The following is a 17,688-nucleotide window of genomic DNA, read 5'->3' on the forward strand; positions in this document are numbered from 1 at the left end:
AACCTTTGCAATTGTTGAACTAAATTGGAAACAAATTTCCCCCGATGCGCCGTGCTATTCACTAGTCAAGTGTGCCGTTATTGCATGTTGTGTTGTCTGAAAACAATGTGCCGAATAGCAAGGTGACGCCAGAGAGATAATGGTCTTGGATCTGATTGGCTGCTTCTTCGAGCCTGGATCAATTCATGTCTGAAAGGAGGGAAAGGCTTTTTATGACGACGCCTCAGACAATAAGAACATTAAACCAGTGAATCCACTGTGAAAGAAAGAACGAGGGAGAAACATAAAAGAGAGATATACCGGGAGGTCAAACACAAACAGAAAAACACAATTACGGCTCCTGCCCCTTATACTACTACTACATCTCTCTCTCTGTCTCTGTCTCTCTCAGATTCTGATGACTCTAGAGAGAGAGAGAGAGACAGAGAGACAGAGACAGAGAGACAGAGAGAGAGAGACAGAGAGAGAGAGAGAGAGGCCAAAGTTTCCAACCTCCGACTGCCGTGTTTGACTTCAGACACCAGTGTGCTCGCCGCACTGGGGTTTCACATTGAAATAATTGGAATGATTCTCCACTGCAGGCCTGGTTGACTATGCCTCTACTGTGTGTGTTGCTGTGTGTTCTGGGCTGCAGTCAGATAGATAACTAGTGATTAGGGCCAGTCCCTCCACAGCCTGGCTCCTGCCTCTTTAATGAGGCTCTGCTGAGGGCCACAGAGAGCAGAGAGGGGGCTCTTCAGTCTAACACACTGGACTGGCTCTCTCTCACAGGGCGATGGTCTGGCTGTCACCACTGTCACCCTCTTCACTGGACACTGACTGAATCACAAGAGGTCATAGAGCTGTGACAGCCTCTTCACCCTACACATGGATGGAACACTAACCTATGTAATTGCCAAAGAAGACTGAAATAAAACTAAGTGAAGAAAGTAAAGTGCCACTAGACAGGGAAACTTTGTTGTACAACTTGTCTTACAGTTGTCCTACTTATGCTCTTGAAGTTTTGCATCTGGCAAAAGTTTAACTGGTGTGAATTTAGACATACAGTATGTTATAAGTTGCAGATGTATGTGAAGAGTATTGAAGGCTTTGGCTGTAGAATCGTAGTTACTTATCTGGAATCAGCTATAGAAGTGTAGCTACTGGTCTGGTCCATATTCAGCTGTGTGTGTGGAGCAGTGATTACTGCAGTGTGACAGTCTGGTTGGACAGAAGCCTGCGGTCTGTATAGGCCCTGTGCAGCCAGGAACACATTGCTCTTCATTAAGACTGAGTGATGAGGGACCTGGACTGGCATCCCTCTCCGTGTCACTCTGCTGTCCATCTCTCTTCACCTCCTTAAATAGCACTCCTCTCTCTCACTCCCAGCTCCTCCGTCTCCTGCTTTAAGAGACCTAGTCCATGTACTTATTCTCTTTCCCACTGTTTCTTTCCGCTCACCTTTATTTCTTATCTGTTGTTTTTGTTCCTATATTTCTTCTCATCTCTCTGTTGACAGGGTGTTAACAGTGTAATATCTGCCCTGCAGCATTAGTTCAATCTAAAACACAGATCAATAGGTTTTTCTCACTTTAACTTAAAAACATCAGCTCCCTCAGATCTACTGTAGAACCATACTTACGTCATCCTGAGGAAATACGGAGTTCATTTGCCTTGATTTGATCTGTTCACACATCATTAAAGCCTCAGACACAGCATACACTCCCATTAATCATGTTAATAACAGCCCTCGATCACTGGGGCCCGCCCAAGGCTACAAAGCAGATAGGTTGACCTGCCGGCTTGCTGTTGTGGTTGACCTGCCGGCCTGCTGTTGTGGTTGACCTGCCGGCCTGCTGTTGTGGTCTCCCAACTTCCATAGACCAGGAAGGGTCCAACAGCTTGGCTAGTTAACCAAGCTGCTGGGGATATTCTGCCCTTGCCAACGGACTGAGTGGATCGAACATAACGCACTCTGTAAATCTACAAAGTGTGTCCTGATGGACAGTGGAGCTGACGGCTGATGGCGAGGAGCAGGTTTGGATGCGTGCGTGTGCGCACTGGAGAGAGAGAGAAAGTATGTTTGTGAGCCTGACAGGATTAGAGTAGCACTGGCAGAGGAGCTTGTGTGTCTCAGAGACCTATGACAGACAGGGGCGAAGACGGTGACCCCAGGGTCTGAAGTGAAAATAAACTTGCCGCATCGACAACAGCGCAGGGTAGCCAATCAGAGAGCTGAGGCTGCAGAATTGTCAACATCAGGAGCTCAGGTAGGTTAAGACATGAGGTGGCAGCTTCCGTACAGCACAGGGACAGGTCAGAACTGAGCAGCACACCGTTAGAAAAAGGCAGACAGAATCTCAGCAACAAATACAGACTGTCCTATAGGCCAGGGGTTCTCAAACATTTTGCTTCGTGAACCACCAATGAAAACATACCCAGACCAAAATAATAAGTAAAGAATTGATTTATAAAAACTTCTGATTGAAAACATTTAACTAATGATAGATTTTCCTGTGACCGATTTTAAGAAATGTAATGTATAATAATGAAATTACTAAATGACATCCAGCGACCCAGTTTGAGACACACTGTAAACAAAATAACTGCAGTTGTATAAAACATAAAAGGTGGTGAATATCACTCCATGTGGTACATTAGCTTCTGGAAAAAGACAAATATACAGCTGAAGTCAGAAGTTTACATACACTTAGGTTGGAGTCATTAAAACTCGTTTTTCAACCACTCCACAAATTTCTTGTTAACAAACTATAGTTTTGGTAAGTCGATTAGAACATCTACTTTGTGCATGACACAAGTCATTTTTCCAACAATTGTTTACAGACAGATTATTTCACTTATAATTCATTGTATCACAATTCCAGTGGGTCAGAAGTTTACATACACTGAGTTGACTGTGCCTTTAAACAGCTTGGAAAATTCCAGAAAATGATGTCATGGCTTTAGAAGCTTCTGATTGGCTAATTGACATCATTTGAGTCAATTGGAGGTGTACCTGTGGATGTATTTCAAGGCCTACCTTCAAAATCAGTGCCCCTTTGCTTGACATCATGGGAAAATCAAAAGAAATCAGCCAAGACCTCACAAACTAAATTGTAGACCTCCACAAGTCTGGTTCATCCTTGGGAGCAATTTCCAAACGCCTGAAGGTACCACGTTCATCTGTACAAACAATAGCACGCAAGTATAAACACCATGGGACCACGCAGCCGTCATACCGCTCAAGAAGTGCAAATCGATCCCAGAATAACAGCAAAGGACCTTGTGAAGATGCTGGAGGAAACAGGTACAAAAGTATCTATATCCACAGTAAAATGAGTCCTATATCGACATAACCTGAAAGGCCGCTCAGCAAGGAAGAAGCCACTGCTCCAAAACCGCCATAAAAAAGCCAGACTACGGTTTGCAACTGCACATGGGGACAAAGATTGTACTTGAACTGTTTGGCCATAATGACCATCGTTATGTTTGGAGGAAAAAGGGGGAGGCTTGCAAGCCGAAGAACAACATCCCAACAGTGAAGCACGGGGGTGGCAGCATCATGTTGTGGGGGTGCTTTGCTGCAGGAGGGCATGGTGCACTTCACAAAATAGATGGATTCATGAGGAAGGACAATTATGTGGATATATTGAAACAACATCTCAGGTAATCAGTCAGAAAGTTATAGCTTGGTCACAAATGGGTCTTCCAAATGGACAATGACCCCAAGCATACTTCCAAAGTTGTGGCAAAATGGCTTAAGGACAACAAAGTCAAGGTATTGGAGTGGCCATCACAAAGCCCTGACCTCAATCCTATAGAACATTTGTGGGCAGAAGTGAAAAAGTGTGTGCAAGCAAGGAGGCCTACAGACCTGACTCAGTTACACCAGCTCTGTCAGGAGGAATGGGCCAACATTCACCCAACTTATTGTGGGAAGCATGCAGAAGGCTACCCGAAACATTTGACCCAAGTTAAACAATTTAAAGGCAATGCTACCAAATACTAATTGAGTGTATGTAAACTTCTGACCCACTGGGAATGTGATAAAAGAAATAAACACTGAAATAAAATCACTACTATTATTCTGACATTTCACATTCTTAAAATAAAGTGGTGATCCTAACTGACCTAAGACAGTGAATTTTTACTATGATTAAATGTCGGGAATTGTGAAAAACAGAGTTTAAATGTATTTGGCTGAGGTGTATGTAAACTTCCGACTTCAGCTGTACCTAATACATTTGGGGTGGGCAATAGACACTGGAGCATTTACTCTAAAGGGAAAGTCTGCATAAAGCAGTCCAACACATTCAACATTCAACACAGACTGGAGGTGTAAACTGCTGCAGGACAGGTGGAGGCCAGAGGGAGGGTTGAAGGTTCACTCACTCCTTCCCAAGGCTGACAGTGGGGCTTTGGGAATAATGCCCAGACTTTAACACAAAAGCCTCCATTGGCGGTCTATGCCAAGTCTGGGCTACAGAGAAGGGAGCGCACAGGGAGAAAACAGCATTAAAAGTTTCTGAGGTCTAAAACCGACCCTGGTCGTACTGCAACATCAATCCGGCATCAGACACGCTACCCTAACCAGCGCATTCTCATCGCTCCCTGTCTCTTTCTCTCTCTCTCTTTCTCCCTCCAACCTTTTTCTTTTGTGCTAAATGCAGGAAAGCTCAAAACATCTATCACCATCAAAGTCAGGGCATCTCTCCCTCTCTCTCTGTGTAAATGACTTGAGAATCCAGCGGAGCGTGGAGACGGATCAGGCAATCTCAACTCATTATCCGAGACAGGGACAATGGTGGGCACCTCCCAGCCTCCTCCTAGCCTCACGCGCTCCCCTCCCCAGACGCCACCGCACTGGCTCCGCTCTGGCCTCAGACATCCCCTCTCTAATAAGGCCTGCCTCTGTTCCTCCCCTCTAACCATCACCTTAACCCAAGCCCATCTTCAAACAGAGGGGGAGATACACAACACACACACACCTGAAGATGCCTTTTCTTGCTGAGCATTAATAAGGCAGTGTGTGAGGTCTGCAGTGGGTCTGGACGGTCAGCCTCCTCCTACACTATCTTCAATGAAATCATACAGTAACTAGACTACACTCATTTCAGACCTGCAAACAATATGTTTATATGACCCCCTTTCAAACAAACCCTTATTGACCACTTATTTGCAGGTATACCCAGTTTATACAGATCAGTGGGTAACTGGTAAATTGGGGGGGGGGTGTTGTTAAACCATGGGGGCTGTTTGCATTTATATTTCGGGAAGTGTTTATTAATTTACTTGCAAAAAAAATCTGAGAACCAGTCCCACAGAAACAATAGTTATATTTTGGTTACAGGCTCTGTAAAAATTCAGGAATCATGACTAGATCTTCAGATGGGTTTTATATTTCCTCTACACCTTTCAGACGGACAGAAAAGCTGGTATAAAAATGCAGGCATGGTAAATTAGATGGATTTTGGTCTGTGTATGAAAGGGATACCAGCATTTCATAGGAAAGTCTTAGGAAAGTTCCACACCATGTTTACATCAAACTGGCCTCAGACATGGATAGAAAACACTCCATGATGATGATGTCCACTGCTCTGCAAATTCAATATACTTTAAAATGACTAAAACCAAATCGAAACTCTTTTAGATAAAAACCCCTTCCCCTCGCCCCTCCATTTGCGAGCGCCTCCGCCATATGCACAAGTGTCCCAAAGCTGAAGGAGTGAAAATGATGGAAGGTTTAGGGGTTTATTAGACCCTCCGATTGCCACTTGGACCGAGCCAGCTACTTCGCCGGCTTCACAGTGAAGTGGTATCCCATAACCACCTTGTTTTTTAGATTGCGGAATTTCACACAAAATAATGGAGAGGCATGCCTAATTATAAGCCACCTGTACTTGCTTGTGTCTGATTTCAAGGCTTGGCACATATGAAATACCTCCCAAATTAAATGTTAAACTGTTACTGGTTCTTCTCTTGGTTCCTGCCTTTCTAGGGAGTTTTTCCTAGCCATCGTGCTAAGTCACATCTGCATTGCTTGCTGGTTGGGGTTTTAGGCTGGTTTTCTGTATAAGCACTTTGTGACATCTGCTGATGTAAAAAGGGCTTCATAAATACATTTGATTGATTGATTGATGATAGAGGTTTATATATCTTGTAAAACGATAGGGGATATTTTTTCCATTCGAATTTCATGCTCGTTTTATTATTTAAATGTGGAATATGAACTGAAGTTGAAAGGTTAATTTGATCTCCTCGTCGCTCTTGAATTCCCCCTCTGAGTTTTGTCAGCAACACGTGACAACGGAGGGCCCTCCAAGCGAGTTGGTAGGGACGAGGGGCTGGTTTGGGATTCACACAGTCTCTTCAAAAGGTATCCCCGACTTCAAACCTCTATCTAGTTGGGCTAATGTAGAGAGAAAGTTCCTTGTTGGCTCAGATTGGTGCGATGGACACACACAGGGCTGGAGGAGAGGAGGTTCACAGAGCTGATTAGCACATGCTTTATGAGTACTTGCCATGCAAGGAGCTGGAGCGCCCTGGAGCTTTCCTCGGTGTAGAGCCAGAGCAGTGCAGTACGTGGCATGTATCAAGTGCACTTTCAACTCTTACAGTAGAATATCATGCTGCTAGTACACAAACTTCAAGGAACTCTCTATATCTAGGGGTAGCACTCTTGTGAAGAGGAGGCTCTAAAACTGTAAGGGAGCCAGATTTGACTTGGGGGCTAGAAACCTCTTTACTTTGACTACTGCATACACTCCTGTAGACAAGTTCCAGCGTCCCCATAGCGATGGAACTTAAGCTTACGGGTGTTTTAACGAAGCATCGTTCCTACAACGACCGAAGATGTAACATGCGGTTCCCAAAACACCACACAGAGAGAACGCTGAAATTCATTTCAATATGATATAAATATGTAGCCTATACTGTATTGATCTTTGCAGTCATCTCAGTTTTCATTTGAAGCCTCTTTTTATCCTAGGATTGTAAAAATTGCAAATTGGTAACTTTGTATTTGTAGCCGATTTCGCCCTGATGTTATCGGCAGTCACAGCGAGACCGATAAACTTGATTCTGTGATTAGCAGAGATCTTCTGTGAACAGTATAAAGTGATGCAGAAGGGCAGAAAAGCATCTAACAACACACTTAGCTGTTCTACGAGTGGTCTGAGGTAGTCGGTAAATAACAAGCGCTTTCAAGTGCGACTTTAGTAATGATGGCTTTTGGGAAACATCTCTGAGATTTAACGATGCTCAGACGAAGGTTCTAATGATGAAATTAGCCTTAAGATGCTTTTGGGAAACAGCTCTGAGATTTAACGATGCTCAGACGAAGGTTCTAATGATGAACTTAGCCTTAAGATGCTTTTGGGAACCTGGGCTCTGGTTATTTGAAGCAGGGAAAAAATACAGTTTTATATTTACTGGATGTGGTTGGGAAAAAAAGATGAACCGATGAATTGACTATAAAATATATTTAGCTATTTGTGTAGAAAGAGGTCATGATAACCTCCAGGCATCTACTGAATGAAAGCCTATAGTGAACACTGACCTTCTTGGCTGCGTCAATGCACTGCATGTACGTTTTGGCCAGGTCTGAGCATTGCAATGTCTGCTCCCGGTTCTCCTTGTAGCAGTTGAGGATCTGGGACTGCAGGTTGATGCACACAGGCTCTGTGTTCCTCGCTCTGTGGACACACACAGGTCAGGGGTCAGCCCAAAGGTCATCAAAGAGAAACAGCTTAATGATTTTTATTAGAACACAGCAAGCAACATGTCCAACATTACTACAGTGTATGATCAGTGACATTGTATTTTTGTGAAATTCATTTCAGGTGATTGATGCAGTGACGAGCCGTCATTCAGGTTTTGAGCCCCACATGCTTTGAGCCTCACCTGTTTAAAACAAATTATACAATAATAATAATACATTTAAAAAAATGCCTGTTTTGCAAGTAATTCTGGCATTAATTCGTGTCACATATCAGTTTAGCAAACAATGTAAAAAAAAAAAGTCAAATATCAAAATGTCCTTGAGTTAATAAAGAAGCATACAAGCCTAGCTCAGTGCTTTCTGTGGTGGAGGGGCAGCCAGGGAAAGCGCGTAGGCATGGTTCATCTTCTCTGGTTGTGCGGTGATTGGCACAGTTTGCGAGCAAACTGATGCACTGTCCACAGGACATGTTGATGCCACTGAACCAAGGCAGAAAACCTTAACACTGCACATGTGATGGAGGCATGCGACATAAATTGCTGCTCATGTGCAAGAAAGGTTTCGGAAAGAGACCACTTAATTGCGTCGAAGTTGGTAGACAGCAATTTTTCCCCCAGTATGTACATTCCTTTCCGACTGCAGAACACGTGTGCTACCTCAATTTACACACAATACCCCATAATGACAAAGCAAAAAAAGTTACATTTTAGCAAATTTATACAAAAAATAAAACTGAAATATCACATTTACATAACTATTCAGACACTTTACTCAGTACTTTGTTGAAGCACCTTTTGCAGCGATTACAGCATCGAGTCTTCTTGGGTATGATGCTACAAGTTTGGCACACCTGTATTTGGGGAGTTTCTCCAATGCTTCTCTGCAGATCCTCTCAAGCTCTGTCAGGTTGGATGGGAAGCATTGCTGCACAGCTATTTTCAGGTCTCTCAAGAGATGTTCAATCGGGTTTAAATCCGCGCTCTAGCTGGGCCATTCGAGGACATTGAGACTTTTCCAGAACCCACTCCTGGGTTGTCTTGGCTGTGTGTTTAGGGTTGTTGTCCTGTTGGAAGGTGAACCTTTGCCCCAGTTTGAGGTCCTGAACGCTCTGGAGCAGGTTTTCATCAAGGATGTCTCTGTACTATGCTCTGTTTATCTTTGCCTCGATCCTGACTAGTCTCCTACTGTAGTCCCTCCCGCTGAAAAACATCCCCACAGGATGATGCCGCCACCACCAGACTTCACCATAGGGATGGTGCCAGGTTTCCTCCAGACGTGACACTTGGCATTCAGGCCAAAGAGTTCAATCTTGGTTTCATCAGACCAGAGAATCTTGTTTCTCATGGTCTGAGAGTCTTTAGGTGCCTTTTGGCAAACTGCAAACGGGCTGTCATGTGCCTTTTACTGAGGGGTGGCTTCCGTCTGGCCACTCTACCATAAAGGCATGATTGGTGGAGAGCTGCAGAGGTGTTTGTCCTCCCATCTCCATAGAGGAACTCTGGAGCTCTGTCAAAGTGACCATCTTAGTCAGGGAGGTGGCCAAGAACAAGACCCTTCTCCCCAGTTTGCTCAGTTTGGCCAGCTCTAGGAAGAGTCTTGGTGGTTCCAAACTTCTTCCATTTAAGAATGATGGAGGCCACTGTGTTCTTGGGGACCTTCAATGCTGCAGACATTTTTGGTACCCTTCCCCCAGATCGGTGCCTCGAAATAATCCTGTCTCTGAGCTCTACGGACAATTCCTTTGACCTCATGTCTTGGTTTTTGCTCTGACATGCACTATCAACTGTGGGGCCTTATATAGACAGGTGTGTGCCTTTCCAAATCATGTACAATCAATTGAATTTACCACAGGCGGACTCTCAAACATCACAAAGATGATCAATGCAAACAGGATGCACCTGAGCTCAATTTCAAGTCTCATAGCCAAGGGTCTGAATACTTATGTAAATAAAGTATCTGTTTTTATATTTAATACATTTGCAAAATGTGGAAAAGGTCAAGGGGCCTGAAAACCATCTGAAGGCACTGTATGTCTTGCATGATGCTGCATAAGTGATATGCCAGGGAGATATATACTGTAACTAAGAAAGTAATACTAAGTGTATGTTGTGTAGTAAGCTGTTAGTAGCCATGAGTCTCACTCTAAAAATGTAGTCGCTCTCCCCCTCAGAACTTAGCCTACTGTTCTGATTAGGTGGTACACATGTAGCCTGTTTTAGAGAAATGTCATCATCGGATATTGTGAGTGCATTTTTTGCTTGCTTATGTGCCCCTATTATTTAGCCTACTATTCTGACTTGGTGTACAGGGAGAATACTGTAAGAATGGGACATATTCTGAATTCTGTCGCTGTCCATTTCAAAAGTGCTGAACGCATAGGAATATCTCAGCTCGTCTATCTCAGCTCGCTCATGTCTTAATCGAAATTACAGCTTGCCCCTTATCCGTGCATCGTTCCCTTATGTCATAGTTTGTACATCTACATTGTTATATTGCTTATATAGGTCTATGTTATTCATCATTTTAGGCAATGTTAGAATGATGCATTTCATTGTTTTGCTTACTTTGTGTATTATAATTAGCTCATGTGCTTTCTCCACGAGGAGGGTATACGATATAAAGTTGTTGGGTCTGTAACCATGAGGAGGGGATACGATATAAAGTTGTTGGGTCTGTAACCATGAGGAGGGGATACGATATAAAGTTGTTGGGTCTGTAACCATGAGGAGGGGATACGATAAAGTTGTCGGGTCTATACCCATGAGGATACTATCCTGTATAATGTTGTCAGGTCTGTAACCATGAGGGATACTATACGATATAAAGTTGTTGGGTCTGTAACCATGAGGAGGGGATACTATAAATGTTGTTGGGTCTGTAACCATGAGGGGATACTATATAATGTTGTTGGGTCTGTAACCATGAGGGGATACTATACAATATAAAGTTGTCAGGTCTGTAACCATGAGGAGGGGATACTATATAATGTTGTTGGGTCTGTAACCATGAGGGGATACTATACTATATAATGTTGTTGGGTCTGTAACCATGAGGGGATACTATACTATATAATGTTGTCGGGTCTGTAACCATGAGGGATACTATACTATATAATGTTGTTGGGTCTGTAACCATGAGGGGATACTATACTATATAATGTTGTTGGGTCTGTAACCATGAGGGGATACTATACTATATAATGTTGTTGGGTCTGTAACCATGAGGGGATACTATACTATATAATGTTGTTGGGTCTGTAACCATGATGAGGGGATACTATACTATATAATGTTGTTGGGTCTGTAACCATGAGGGGATACTATACTATATAATGTTGTTGGGTCTGTAACCATGAGGGGATACTATACTATATAATGTTGTTGGGTCTGTAACCATGAGGGGATACTATACTATATAATGTTGTTGGGTCTGTAACCATGAGGGGATACTATACTATATAATGTTGTTGGGTCTGTAACCATGAGGGGATACTATACTATATAATGTTGTTGGGTCTGTAACCATGAGGGGATACTATACTATATAATGTTGTTGGGTCTGTAACCATGAGGAGGGGATACTATATAATGTTGTTGGGTCTGTAACCATGAGGAGGATACTATATAATGTTGTTGGGTCTGTAACCATGAGGTGGGGATACTATATAATGTTGTTGGGTCTGTAACCATGAGGAGGGGATACTATATAATGTTGTTGGGTCTGTAACCATGAGGGGATACTATATAATGTTGTTGGGTCTGTAACCATGAGGGGATACTATATAATGTTGTTGGGTCTGTAACCATGAGGGGATACTATATAATGTTGTTGGGTCTGTAACCATGAGGTGGGGATACTATATAATGTTGTTGGGTCTGTAACCATGAGGAGGGGATACTATATAATGTTGTTGGGTCTGTAACCATGAGGAGGGGATACTATATAATGTTGTTGGGTCTGTAACCATGAGGGGGATACTATACAATATAAAGTTGTTGGGTCTGTAACCATGAGGGGATACTATATAATATAAAGTTGTTGGGTCTGTAACCATGAGGAGGGGATACTATATAATATAAAGTTGTTGGGTCTGTAACCATGAGGAGGGGATACTATATAATATAAAGTTGTTGGGTCTGTAACCATGAGGAGGGGATACTATATAATATAAAGTTGTTGGGTCTGTAACCATGAGGAGGGGATACTATACTATATAAAGTTGTTGGGTCTGTAACCATGAGGAGGGGATACTATACAATATAAAGTTGTTGGGTCTGTAACCATGAGGAGGGGATACTATATAATGTTGTTGGGTCTGTTACCATGAGGAGGGGATACTATATAATATAAAGTTGTTGGGTCTGTAACCATGAGGAGGGGATACTATATAATATAAAGTTGTTGGGTCTGTAACCATGAGGAGGGGATACTATACAATATAAAGTTGTTGGGTCTGTAACCATGAGGAGGGGATACTATACAATATAAAGTTGTTGGGTCTGTAACCATGAGGAGGGGATACTATACAATATAAAGTTGTTGGGTCTGTAACCATGAGGAGGGGATACTATACAATATAAAGTTGTTGGGTCTGTAACCATGAGGAGGGGATACTATACTATATAATGTTGTTGGGTCTGTAACCATGAGGGGATACTATACAATATAAAATTGTTGGGTCTGTAACCATGAGGAGGGGATACTATATAATGTTGTTGGGTCTGTAACCATGAGGGGATACTATACTATATAATGTTGTTGGGTCTGTAACCATGAGGAGGGGATACTATATAATATAAAGTTGTTGGGTCTGTAACCATGAGGAGGGGATACTATATAATATAAAGTTGTTGGGTCTGTAACCATGAGGAGGGGATACTATATAATATAAAGTTGTTGGGTCTGTAACCATGAGGAGGGGATACTATATAATATAAAGTTGTTGGGTCTGTAACCATGAGGAGGGGATACTATACAATATAAAGTTGTTGGGTCTGTAACCATGAGGAGGGGATACTATATAATGTTGTTGGGTCTGTAACCATGAGGGGATACTATACTATATAATGTTGTTGGGTCTGTAACCATGAGGGGATACTATACTATATAATGTTGTTGGGTCTGTAACCATGAGGAGGATACTATATATATAAAGTTGTTGGGTCTGTAACCATGAGGAGGGGATACTATACAATATAAAGTTGTTGGGTCTGTAACCATGAGGGGGGATACTATATATATAAAGTTGTTGGGTCTGTAACCATGAGGAGGGGATACTATATAATATAAAGTTGTTGGGTCTGTAACCATGAGGAGGGGATACTATACAATATAAAGTTGTTGGGTCTGTAACCATGAGGAGGGGATACTATATAATGTTGTTGGGTCTGTAACCATGAGGGGATACTATACTATATAATGTTGTTGGGTCTGTAACCATGAGGGGATACTATACTATATAATGTTGTTGGGTCTGTAACCATGAGGGGATACTATACTATATAATGTTGTCAGGTCTGTAACCATGAGGGGATACTATACTATATAATGTTGTCAGGTCTGTAACCATGAGGGGATACTATACTGTATAATGTTGTCAGGTCTGTAACCATGAGGGGATACTATACTATATAATGTTGTCAGGTCTGTAACCATGAGGGGATACTATACTATATAATGTTGTTGGGTCTGTAACCATGAGGAGGGGATACTATACAATATAAAGTTGTCGGGTCTGTAACCATGAGGGGATACTATATAATGTTGTTGGGTCTGTAACCATGAGGGGATACTATACTATATAATGTTGTTGGGTCTGTAACCATGAGGGGATACTATCCTGTATAATGTTGTCAGGACTGTAACCATGAGGGGATACTATACTATATAATGTTGTTGGGTCTGTAACCATGAGGAGGGGATACTATATAATGTTGTTGGGTCTGTAACCATGAGGGGATACTATATAATGTTGTTGGGTCTGTAACCATGAGGGGATACTATATAATGTTGTTGGGTCTGTAACCATGAGGGGATACTATATAATAATGTTGTTGGGTCTGTAACCATGAGGGGATACTATATAATGTTGTTGGGTCTGTAACCATGAGGGGATACTACTATATAATGTTGTTGGGTCTGTAACCATGAGGATACTATATAATATATAATGTTGTTGGGTCTGTAACCATGAGGGGATACTATATAATGTTGTTGGGTCTGTAACCATGAGGGGATACTATATAATGTTGTTGGGTCTGTAACCATGAGGGATACTATCCTGTATAATGTTGTCAGGACTGTAACCATGAGGGGATACTATACTATATAATGTTGTTGGGTCTGTAACCATGAGGAGGGGATACTATATAATGTTGTTGGGTCTGTAACCATGAGGGGATACTATATAATAATGTTGTTGGGTCTGTAACCATGAGGGGATACTATATAATGTTGTTGGGTCTGTAACCATGAGGAGGGGATACTATATAATGTTGTTGGGTCTGTAACCATGAGGATACTATACTATATAATGTTGTTGGGTCTGTAACCATGAGGGGGGATACTATACAATATAAAGTTGTTGGGTCTGTAACCATGAGGAGGGGATACTATATAATGTTGTTGGGTCTGTAACCATGAGGGGATACTATACAATATAAAGTTGTTGGGTCTGTAACCATGAGGAGGGGATACTATATAATACTTGTTTGGGTCTGTAACCATGAGGGGATACTATACAATATAAAGTTGTTGGGTCTGTAACCATGAGGAGGGGATACTATATAATGTTGTTGGGTCTGTAACCATGAGGGGGGATATAATGTTGTTGGGTCTGTAACCATGAGGGGATACTATATAATGTTGTTGGGTCTGTAACCATGAGGGGATACTATACAATATAAAGTTGTTGGGTCTGTAACCATGAGGGGGGATACTATACAATATAAAGTTGTTGGGTCTGTAACCATGAGGAGGGGATACTATATAATGTTGTTGGGTCTGTAACCATGAGGATACTATACAATATAAAGTTGTTGGGTCTGTAACCATGAGGAGGGGATACTATATAATGTTGTTGGGTCTGTAACCATGAGGAGGGTACTATACAATATAAAGTTGTTGGGTCTGTAACCATGAGGGGATACTATACAATATAAAGTTGTTGGGTCTGTAACCATGAGGGGATACTATACAATATAAAGTTGTTGGGTCTGTAACCATGAGGGGATACTATACAATATAAAGTTGTTGGGTCTGTAACCATGAGGAGGGGATACTATATAATGTTGTTGGGTCTGTAACCATGAGGAGGATACTATATAATGTTGTTGGGTCTGTAACCATGAGGAGGATACTATACAATAAAAGTTGTTGGGTCTGTAACCATGAGGAGGGGATACTATATAATGTTGTTGGGTCTGTAACCATGAGGGGATACTATACAATATAAAGTTGTTGGGTCTGTAACCATGAGGAGGGGATACTATATAATGTTGTTGGGTCTGTAACCATGAGGAGGGTCTGTAACCATGAGGAGGGGATACTATATAATGTTGTTGGGTCTGTAACCATGAGGAGTGGATACTATATAATGTTGTTGGGTCTGTAACCATGAGGAGGGGATACTATATAATGTTGTTGGGTCTGTAACCATGAGGAGGGGATACTATAAAATGTTGTTGGGTCTGTAACCATGAGGAGGGTCTGTAACCATGAGGAGGGGATACTATATAATGTTGTTGGGTCTGTAACCATGAGGAGGGTCTGTAACCATGAGGAGGGGATACTATATAATGTTGTTGGGTCTGTAACCATGAGGAGGGTCTGTAACCATGAGGAGGGGATACTATATAATGTTGTTGGGTCTGTAACCATGAGGAGGCTATACTATATAATGTTGTTGGGTCTGTAACCATGAGGAGGGGATACTATAATATAATGTTGTTGGGTCTGTAACCATGAGGGGATACTATCCTGTATAATGTTGTCAGGTCTGTAACCATGAGGGGGATACTATATATAAAGTTGTTGGGTCTGTAACCATGAGGAGGGATACTATACTATATAAAGTTGTTGGGTCTGTAACCATGAGGAGGATACTATATAATATAAAGTTGTTGGGTCTGTAACCATGAGGAGGATACTATATAATGTTGTTGGGTCTGTAACCATGAGGAGGGGATACTATATAATATAAAGTTGTTGGGTCTGTAACCATGAGGAGGGGATACTATATAATATAAAGTTGTTGGGTCTGTAACCATGAGGAGGGGATACTATACAATATAAAGTTGTTGGGTCTGTAACCATGAGGAGGGATACTATACAATATAAAGTTGTTGGGTCTGTAACCATGAGGAGGGGATACTATACAATATAAAGTTGTTGGGTCTGTAACCATGAGGAGGGGATACTATACAATATAAAGTTGTTGGGTCTGTAACCATGAGGAGGGGATACTATACTATATAATGTTGTTGGGTCTGTAACCATGAGGGGATACTATACAATATAAAGTTGTTGGGTCTGTAACCATGAGGAGGGGATACTATATAATGTTGTTGGGTCTGTAACCATGAGGGGATACTATACTATATAATGTTGTTGGGTCTGTAACCATGAGGAGGGGATACTATATAATATAAAGTTGTTGGGTCTGTAACCATGAGGAGGGGATACTATACTAATATAAAGTTGTTGGGTCTGTAACCATGAGGAGGGGATACTATATATAAAGTTGTTGGGTCTGTAACCATGAGGAGGGGATACTATATAATGTTGTTGGGTCTGTAACCATGAGGGGATACTATACAATATAAAGTTGTTGGGTCTGTAACCATGAGAGGGGATACTATATAATGTTGTTGGGTCTGTAACCATGAGGGGATACTATATAATAATGTTGTTGGGTCTGTAACCATGAGGGGATACTATACTATATAATGTTGTTGGGTCTGTAACCATGAGGGGATACTATACTATATAATGTTGTTGGGTCTGTAACCATGAGGGGATACTATATAATGTTGTCAGGTCTGTAACCATGAGGGGATACTATACTGTATAATGTTGTTGGGTCTGTAACCATGAGGGGATACTATACTATATAATGTTGTTGGGTCTGTAACCATGAGGGGATACTATATAATAATGTTGTTGGGTCTGTAACCATGAGGAGGGGATACTATACAATATAAAGTTGTTGGTCTGTAACCATGAGGGGATACTATATAATGTTGTTGGGTCTGTAACCATGAGGGGATACTATACTATATAATGTTGTTGGGTCTGTGTAACCATGAGGGGATACTATCCTGAGGGGATATAATAATGTTGTCAGGACTGTAACCATGAGGGGGGACTATACTATATAATGTTGTTGGGTCTGTAACCATGAGGAGGGGATACTATATAATGTTGTTGGGTCTGTAACCATGAGGGGATACTATATAATGTTGTTGGGTCTGTAACCATGAGGGGATACTATATAATGTTGTTGGGTCTGTAACCATGAGGGGATACTATATAATGTTGTTGGGTCTGTAACCATGAGGGGATACTATATAATGTTGTTGGGTCTGTAACCATGAGGGGATACTATATAATGTTGTTGGGTCTGAGGATAACCATGAGGGGATACTATATAATGTTGTTGGGTCTGTAACCATGAGGGGATACTATATAATGTTGTTGGGTCTGTAACCATGAGGGGATACTATATAATGTATAATGTTGGGTCTGTAACCATGAGGGGGATACTATACTATATAATGTTGTTGGGTCTGTAACCATGAGGAGGGGGATACTATATAATGTTGTTGGGTCTGTAACCATGAGGGGATACTATATAATGTTGTTGGGTCTGTAACCATGAGGGGATACTATATAATAATGTTGTTGGGTCTGTAACCATGAGGGGATACTATACAATATAAAGTTGTTGGGTCTGTAACCATGAGGAGGGGGGGATACTATATAATGTTGTT

At 41.8% G+C, this 17,688-nt stretch overlaps 1 protein-coding gene across 2 annotated transcripts in view; it reads right to left on the reverse strand.

Annotated features, from left to right (window-relative positions):
- The window catches only part of chchd6a (coiled-coil-helix-coiled-coil-helix domain containing 6a), an 89,197-nt gene that overhangs the window by 11,107 nt on the left and 60,402 nt on the right, over positions 1-17,688 (reverse strand). For both annotated transcript variants that reach the window (XM_024375830.2, XM_024375831.2), the window contains one exon: positions 7,538-7,673. In XM_024375830.2, coding sequence (XP_024231598.1) covers positions 7,538-7,673 — 136 coding nt within the window. The remainder of the gene's footprint in view (positions 1-7,537; positions 7,674-17,688) is intronic.

This window comes from Oncorhynchus tshawytscha, linkage group LG16 (genome assembly GCF_018296145.1).
Source record: "Oncorhynchus tshawytscha isolate Ot180627B linkage group LG16, Otsh_v2.0, whole genome shotgun sequence".
NCBI lineage: Eukaryota > Metazoa > Chordata > Actinopteri > Salmoniformes > Salmonidae > Oncorhynchus > Oncorhynchus tshawytscha.